The sequence below is a fragment of the Amia ocellicauda genome, chromosome 4 (genome assembly GCF_036373705.1).
Source record: "Amia ocellicauda isolate fAmiCal2 chromosome 4, fAmiCal2.hap1, whole genome shotgun sequence".
Lineage (NCBI taxonomy): Eukaryota > Metazoa > Chordata > Actinopteri > Amiiformes > Amiidae > Amia > Amia ocellicauda.
This window is the reverse complement of record NC_089853.1, coordinates 29,299,467-29,308,863: the sequence shown is the minus strand read 5'-3', so window position 1 is coordinate 29,308,863 and position 9,397 is coordinate 29,299,467. Positions and strand designations below refer to the sequence as shown.

General features: G+C 36.3%; 1 protein-coding gene across 3 annotated transcripts in view; it reads left to right on the top strand.

Moving 5' to 3' along the window:
* The first annotated feature begins 2,542 nt into the window (after positions 1-2,542).
* Positions 2,543-9,397, top strand: part of ca12 (carbonic anhydrase XII) — a 30,771-nt gene continuing 23,916 nt past the window's right edge. Inside the window, exons 1-2 of one of the 3 annotated variants that reach the window (XM_066701778.1) lie at positions 2,543-2,785; positions 6,199-6,219. In XM_066701778.1, coding sequence (XP_066557875.1) covers positions 2,635-2,785; positions 6,199-6,219 — 172 coding nt within the window. In that variant the 5' untranslated portion in view covers positions 2,543-2,634. The remainder of the gene's footprint in view (positions 2,786-6,198; positions 6,220-9,397) is intronic. The other 2 variants (XM_066701780.1, XM_066701779.1) reach the window with 2 other exon arrangements.

The following is a 9,397-nucleotide window of genomic DNA, read 5'->3' as shown; positions in this document are numbered from 1 at the left end:
TATTTCCTCTTAAAAAGGCAAAACAGTTTTGCACAAACCTTTAAATTCCTCTTTTCAAACAGTGAATATAATAGTGAATATAAACTATTTAGTAGCACATATATTTTATCGTTCAGTGTGTAAATCTGTAAGACTCACAGCTCAGGGCATTCTTATCTAGGTGCTATATATGAGCATTTCAAATGCCATAACCTCATGTCTGTCAAGGCTAGTTCACTGGAACTCATTTTGATGAAGTTCTCCTCTAACCAATATATTACTACTTAGTCACCCCAATATCAATATATGACAAAAACTTTCCTCTACTTTCCTTGCTTATGATATGGCTTAATGAAAGTAAGTTATAAGCAGACATTAAAAAGGAAGATACAGTGAACACCACCTTGCTTCACAAGTCCAGAGACATTTATTTATTTATTTATAGAAATAAATTAATATATCTATCGATTGTTAATGAAATCTGAGTCTTATCAATATCATTACTATATGTACTGTACTGTTTTTTACAGTTCCAGTTGTGTTTGGATTAAAGTGTCATATAAATCGATTGCAAATTAATTTCATTTGAAACAGGAACAGGAGTTTCAGTTGCAACATTGCAGATACACACATTTGTGGAGATAAAAAAAGGGAAACTCAATATAGACAAATTAGGGTAAATGTATCGAAACAAAAGGAGGTAGTGCTGTTCTTGACATGGTTGATGTAAAAATAACTAAAAAAATACACCACATCAAGAGAGATACAAGCTCTGGAGCAAGAACCTTGTTTTTCCTCCAGAACAATATCTAAACAAGGCCAAATCCCAGGTGAATTACACGGTGTGGTTTCTTAAAACAATATAGTACGATACAGAACCTTGCCAGCTTAGTTTCGAGATTACTGTTTATATCGTTGTCAAATACAAATATTCTACACAGGCTGTGTTTTCCACCTGAATGGAACTCACAGCCCAAAACATCCAATCTAAAATTGACAACATTACAGGAGAAATAACAGCAAACTGCATTCAGGGCTCCTGCACCCTGTTTGTAATGGGCTGTGAGAGATGATGAATGTTGCCTCTGGGCTAAAATTGTGGGACCCCGATACTTCAGTTCAGGTTTTTAACCCTTAACTGAGGGGTTACAGTAAAGCAGTTTTAAAAGGCAAGGATATAGTAATCTAAAGAATTGAACAATAGGTTTGATCTGTCTGTCTATAGTAACAACCAAGAAGTAGCAAATTATGAACTTGAAAACATCCATTATCAGGTGAAAATAACAACCTGAGTGTGTTTATGTTTGTGAAACCAACTGTTTCCTAGCTCTTAAGCATATTGTGAATGACTGTTCCATTGGAACTGTCAAATAAGGAGTTACCACAGATTTCCTGACAATTTGGGAGTGTTTATGATCTTTAAGCACTGACACCTCTGCATGGGTACTATTGCTACTGTACTATTTTGAGTGCATTTAATATTATTATTGAAATGTATTGTGCTCTATTGAAGTACTACTTGCACTCTACCAACTGTACTTTAAAATCTTCAGGAGTGGGTTTTAGAGTAATCACACACTGATAGTGTACACCTAGATCTAATGTTACAATATGTTTTTGAAAATGGTTCAGATTAGCACAAAAATACACATTTCAAAACATTTTAGGAAACTTGCAGGATGCACCAACGAAGAAGTAATAAGTGTATTACAAAAAACAACAATCTTGATAATGCTTTAGCTGATGGAATACATTAAAGACAATAGTATACCACTCCAAGAAACGAATAATTAAAATAGCCCACAGACAACAGTAAATACAAACTAATGATTGCTTTATAGACAAAAATGGAATTAACAACATGAAACCATTAACAATAGGCTATAAATAATTTAAAGAAAATAATAGAAGAAAAGTTTAAACACAATACATAAATTCTACTTGATCTCAGTTGCCACCCTTAAGACACTTTGTCATTGGAAATCAAACAAACAGTGATCAACAACACAATGCAAGTCTTCCTTTCCTTTTAGCGGCACCTGGTTTAGATCATTCACCAGGATACCACATATAAATGAAAAAGACACTGAGCTAAACTTCCTGCAAGGCTTTAGAAATCATTTGTTTCTAATCTAGGCTTCCAAATATCCCACTGAGTGAGGATCGTGATAGTGTATCTAAAGTGATTGTCATCAATGTGTTGCAAAGCACATTATTGTAATAATGGACAATATCCACAATTTCCACTTGAACACCCCACGCCCAAAACCTCTGTCACATCATTTGGCATCATTTATATTCAAAAGCTCCATGAATGGTGAACTGTAAGAGATGGCAAAATTGACACCTACTACTTTCCTTTTGCAAGTTTCTCGAGAAAAGACTCAGCAAACAAACTCACTTATTTGAAATGCAGAAGAGGAAGAGGCGCATTACGAAGAAAGGGGATAAGAGGCCTTTTCAGTATAAGGAGCACTGAGTAATTTTCTGGTAACTTTCTTTAGCACTTGATGCGCACATGGGTTGCGCAAAGTACAGCAATTTAGCGGTATGTGTGCATTAGGAGCGCAATGGCACTTTAGTGAAACTTGTTGAGGCAGTCGGGGGCAGGTTTGTTTTGCTCTGACGTCACTGAGTACTGGTATAAAAGCCGGGATGGGAAGGTGCAATTTGGGATTGCCTACTTCAGCCCTTTATGAAACGGTGACTTGCGTTCAAGAAGAGAGGGGGACAATGCATTTCCAGCACCAGCTAGCTGTATTCATCTGCATCCTTTTGACCGAATTCCATCTTTCAGCTGCTCATGGTAAAAATATTTGTATTTATTTATTTTATAAATGTTGATGCTGGGAATACAATGAACACTATGAATAACATTCAATTATGGACATTTCACTAGTGCAGTGCTTTGCTTTGTTAGGGTTATTTTGTATTTTGTTATTGTGTGTGTATATTTTATGTATATTTTATTTTAACATTTGTTTTGATATTTGTTTTAGACAAATAAGCTTTTGATGTGTGTAAAAAGTATACACTGCATACAAATATTGTTTTCTTACTACAGGAAACTATTAGCGATTATTCTTATGTAATAGTAAGGATGTGTTCAAGTTCAAAAAAGTATGGGAAATTGCAATGCATACGTGTTTCTTTGCGTTTTTAAATTAAGAAAGACAAGAAGTGTTCTAACCTTACTCGGCTGTACTTGGAAATCTTGAACAATTATGTAAGATTATAGTTAATGCATTAAGTCATTACTACATACTAGTACCTGTACTACAACTATTACTTCTACTATATAAGACTATACTGCTGCATAATTTAGCTAAAAGTTGAATTGCTGTATATCAATCATTTCGTGCTGCCACACGATTCCATAAATGTCCATTTGAAGGGTTAGTTTGAAAGTATCCAACATTGTACTTGCGCTCGTTTGTAATATTGAGACTTTGTATCGCTTTATAGTTACCTTTGTCACATCAGCGGCGCAAAGTCACAGGACTGCAGTTTTGAGTGGAAGATATACAATGCAATTCTTTTTGGTATTCATTATTGTTTAAACAGACAACAACAACAACAAACAATTACAATTACATTCACAATGAGTGAGATATGATATAAACTATAGCTGTTTTACATATTGCTTCAGTTTTTTTTTTAAATACCTGAAGTGTTGTGTTACAACAAAAATATGTAATTCCTAGTTTATTTAGGAAGAAACAACAACTATAATAAGTTTTACATGTTTTAAGAGCCTTAACTGCGGGACAGAATTGTTCATTTCAATGCTGGTGTTTTCACAAAATCTAGCAGACATCCGTTCAGATTAGCATTGCTATAGTAGCCATGGAAACAGATGGGGCGCATTTTCAATACCACATTTATCAAAGTGAAAGAACTGCATGCTAATGCAGGAATACTAAAGTGTTTATGATTTCAGCCGTATAAATGGGTTTCTCGGTGAACTTACTTGTATGAATTTATTTTTATTAAAAAATAAAAATAAACAAACAATCCCTTTAATTTGTATTTAATAGCATAGGAAGTAGCCTCTATTTTGAAAGTTAAGTTTCAGTTAGTATTCACTTCAATTTCAATTGGTTTACTGTTCTTTAAAAACAACTAAAATGAAAAGTATTAAAATCGTTAAAACACATAAAATCATACAAAGTCACAGACACAAACAAACGACCAAATGGTGGTGCAGGTGAGAGAAGCCAGTGAGGATTCAACACATCCTTATTTTTCCCATTCACTTCCCCCCATTGTCTGGGCTCTGTGTATCCTCTCACCTGCACAGTTCCAGGAGTAGCCACCACATCACTGGCAGGAGCTTTAAATAGTCTACATTTAAATTCTCCAATTGCTCTGCTTTGCACTGCACAGGGACTGGAGGGAGAGAACACAAATATAAAGGTGCAGAGTGATCACCTGAATCAAAATAATCCAAGTGAAAACCATGCAGTGGGCAAAGAACGCTACACACAGATGCTAATACATTTGGTGGTGTTTCACTAAGGAAACCTTAAGTCAATACCCTACACATACGAGAATATTTATATAAACGTAACTCCAGGCACTGACCTTTTGGTATCTTCTACATTTATTACATTTTAAATGGTTCTGATACTCCCACAGATTTATTATAATCTTGGCCTGTCAGCCTACAATATTTGCACCACATATTGGACAGTTAGAAGTCATCTGATTAACCTCTTCTATCCTGCTATTTGGATTTCCACACAGAAGCCTATAGAATGCATATATATATATATATATATGTATGTGTATATATATATATATATATATATATATATATATATATATATATGTGTATATATATGTATGTATATATATACATATGTATGTATATATATATATGTATATATATATATGTTTATGTATAAATACAAGCCTCACTCACTCACTCACTCAAATCTTGCTAGGGTGGTTGGATCAATGAAATGTTAGCCAAGTGAGCTCGTTTAAAGGCTCTGCATGGTACAAATTACTTTGTTGAAAGTACCCTGTTGTGAAAATACACAATGTCCGTCTTCAATTGGTTAAGTCTGCTTCTGGCTTGTTTTCCGTTTCTTTAATTATTTCTGGGGAGTCCTGTCTTTGATTACTCATCACGTTGGCAGGGCAGGAACTCCTCTCTGGCTCCAAGTAAAGGAAGGCTTGTAGTAGGTCGAGTCAGCTAGCAGGGAGCTCCTTAAGTCTGAACAGAAAATCAGGGGACATATCAGGATCGTTGAGCTTCAAAAAGCTTTCAGATGTCTCCCGCTTGAAGCTGAAGGGATGTGCTTAGGGATTCTGCTGAGCTCCAGTAAGAGAACTTACAACAACTGAAAGCAATAAAGCTAGAAAAGAGTAGAGCTTGTGAAACTGTTACGCCTATATGGCAACATAAATTATTTCTTGCTTCTGATCCTCAACAGCAGACTTGTTACACAGACCTAGACCGAGTCAACCTGTTTATTGCAAATTATAAAATTGTACCCTATTGCATTTATATTAATAAGTAGTAGTAAGTGCCCTCTGACAATAAACATAAACACGACTGGGTCCAAGTTTGTAATTCACGATACTTGGGTCAAGCCTTTGATTTGGTCTAGGCATCAGTGACAAATGTGGAATTTGCTACTGGTTGGTGGATGGAAGTTTTGATTTAATCTGAGCCAGTGCCTGGTTTACTCTTTGCACAGTGTCTATTTTCTTCCCTTAAGTCCAGCTTGTGAAACATGCTGTTGGTACCACAGTGTTTTTCTCACAGCCTTGTGTTTGCTCTGCTGGGGTGTTCCACACGGCTGTCGCTTCATCAAATATTCGTCTCACTCTCGGCTTATAGCGTGAATTACCAGAAAGCGTATTAGTGTCTGACAAATTACATCCTGTGTCTATGTTTACCAGTTTCTCCACTTTCAAAGGTAGTATTAAATAGAGTAACTTCAGCTTTTCACTTGAATTTGACACCAAGTGTGCAGGAGTTATCATATTCCAGAATTGTGCTGTGACAAACATGTCACATGACAAACATCTGTCACTGAGCAAGGATGTGCTCCAGAGTACTGAAAGACAGAAAAAAAAATAATATTAAAGGTGCAAAGAATACATGCAAAAATACACATTACCTAAACACCTACCCACACTTCTCATCTCAAAGGTACATTCTAAGTGCTTCAGACTGACTCATATTTTGTTATTTTTGTGTTTCAGGTGTAAAGTGGACATACACTGGTAAGTGAGCTATTTTTGACTATGGCATCTTTAGACTGCTAAACGTGTTTTTAGATGGCTTTTTAATGAAGGTCTGGACACACTGTGTCTCATTGGACTGAATGATACCTTTTGCTGTCTCACACTGATTCGCAGTTATAAACGCTTAGCTTCTCTACACCTGAATCATATCCAATGACACCACTCTTCCCTGGAAAATAGAAATTATAGTAATACCAGACAAATTGCCTTGGTTTTAACGGGTATAAAGTTGAATAAACATCCACTTTTTGAGCTGTATTATTAAAAGATTTACACAGAACCTCACCTTTGTGTTTTTCTTTTAGTTTTTCTTTAAAAAAATAACCTTTAACCTGGAGCAATGCCAAGAAAGGTTATTATTCTAGACAAGTGTCAGTCTCATCATCGGTGACAGCAGAGCAGACAAACAAAATGAACAATTCCAGCATTTTCTTAACATTTTAAAAATAAACAATTAAAAAGTTATATTTAATTTAAATTAAAAAGGGAAAAGCAGTATAAATGTATTCCAGAGTGGAGCTCTGAGTATGGAAATTAATTTTTTAGTTAAGTTTGCCAACAGTATAAGTGATTTAGGATTCAGGGAAACCAAAAGCACTCTTCCTATGTTCTAGTTTTGACTATACTATCTCTGTAAGATGCACAGTATGGAGTTATTTTCCTGAACAAAATATAAAAAGATTCTTACTTTTGGCTGTTGGTCTCAAAGTCCACTGTCATTGCTCCACCCTTTTAATAACTGGCATACCCAGCCTTCAAATAACAGTGTGAGTTACTGTGTAAATCAGCCCAGCAGTTGCCTGAATCCCAGGGATTGAGCTTCTGTCCACTAATAACTGCATTGCAAATCTACTGCTCTAGAGAAAGTTTGAGGCCTGCTGTTGACACACAATCAAAGGGCTGTTTGCTCATACTGTGACTCTGGCCCAGTTCTGTGTCTGAGACTCTTCATTTTAATCTTCACTGTATCAGGTGTTTATACCCAGCTAACATAGCATACCTGGTTAGTTAGAACACAGCAGGCCCTGAATGGGTTGGACACAGATCTCATTCTGATTCCTGACGGCCCTGTAATAATGGCCTAATAGCCTACGTATCTTCAAGTTAAGAACACCATTTATCTATGCTTCTCACAGCTCCCCTGAGCTCAAGCACTGCATAATCCAAGTTTCATCTCTGAGACACAGACAGGTTGTAATATACATTTACCTCCTTTTCATTCAAGACCAGGATATTTATTTGACAGAAGCCACAAGTTCCCAGATTATGGTCACAGTTCCTGGAAGATTTGGAACAGTAGATGATAATGCACGGCCTTTGAAACCTATTTTCACTCCCTGTCCATCAGACATTAAACACTGCGTAATATTAATATTTGCAGAAATCATGTTAGGAAACCCCATGTTCTCATGTTAAGTGCTCTTCCGGCTAAGTACAGACTTGCTGAATGGTTCACTAAAACCGTAATGAGCTTTTCTTTTCAATAGCTGTTGTAGGATCAAATCAAATGGGCCTTTATAAGATGCACATAATAGCTTGTCATGCCTTATTAGATTGGAATGGCTGGAACAGGTGTACCAAGTGCTGTTCTATTCTGTCCGTCACCCAACCAGAACGTTTAAAAGGCTGCATCTAATGAATGACTTGAATACTGGCATTTTCAATTTGTTTCCTTGTTCTTTTCTTTGTGAAAAACAGTGTTATTTTGTATGCCTTTCATTGCTATTTTCTGATTTGTGTTGCTTTCATGCTTCCAAATAAACAGTGCACATGTAACTTGTAACTGCAGTGACGGCTGAACGGTGTTTGCCCCTATTCTCAGATAGGAAATCCCACAGCAATATCCTATTTTCATGACTAATATCAGAAAAGTGAAACATTTCTTGAAAGTACAAAGCCATGTTATTTCTGTTATTATGAGTTGTAGTATAAACAGTATTTTTCATGTTTAAAAAGTACCTCTTTACTTCAGTCGCCTGTTTAAAGTGTAATGCATGTAGAGTACTATAAAGGATTACACTTGAGGTTTGCCTTTCCTCAAAATAAACAAGAATGGATAATCAGGGAATGACCTCAGGGAAAAATAAACTTCTATTGCTGGAACACCTCCTGATGTTTTCCGTCGATCCCAGCCATTGCTTTTGCTTAAAACATTTATTACACCATCCAGAAGCTACTATTTCTGACCACGGGATCACTGCAAAATGCAACCTGTTCTTTGTTAAAAACTGTAACAAAAACTACCTGAGATGCATAACAACACTCTGAATATGGTTTTCAGTAGCCCTATGAACATACCTGTGAGGAACAAATTAAACCTACAAGGTAAAAATCCAATGCATATTTTGTTATAGTGGGTTGCTTTTTTTTTTTTTTTTTTAAAGAAGAATCTGAATAAGGGATATATTTAATATATTTTGCAGTCAGATGCAGTTAAAGATTCAGGCTGTCCATCAAAGCTTCTTGGAAACTGTGATTACCTCATCTTATCACTACGAGTGGGATTCATCCTTCCTTTTTACAGCTCAGGTTTATAGCCATAATTAAGCACCAGTGGTCTTTCTTCCTGTGGTAAATTATGTGAAAGCAACAACAAAACCTAATCAAAACAATGGAAGAGATTAAATTGGCTTCAGGTGAGACTTGAGGTCTCCTGGTGTTCTCAGATATTGAGGTATTCAATAGCGTTTGTGCATTGTGTGAATAGGACATAAAAGAGTCAGGATATTCACTGCATCAGAACAGGCTCCATCCTATAACGCAGATGCATTACAATGGCACTTTAACACAGGATTAACACATTCTAAGGCAGAGAGAAATTAAACACTTGAACATCTTAGTGTCCTTTTAACTGTGTGGCCTGAATATAGACAAAATCTTTTATAGCCTGAGGTTTTGCTTCTACATATGTGCTCTCGTCACGTTCTCAGTCAGAGTATTATGGGTTTTAAGGCTGAGCACCTAGATAAGATAGTACCTGGCACCATAAAGGGAAAATACCACTTCTTGCAGTCACAAGGCAGGCTCTGGCACCCATGCTGAGGAGGCTGTTAGTCTGGCCACCGAACGGGAGCATTGTCAGTCTCCGTGAAGCCGTTATTTCCACTGTGCAGAATACCAAAGCAAAGGTCACTGTGCACTTATAAGTGACAGCTCT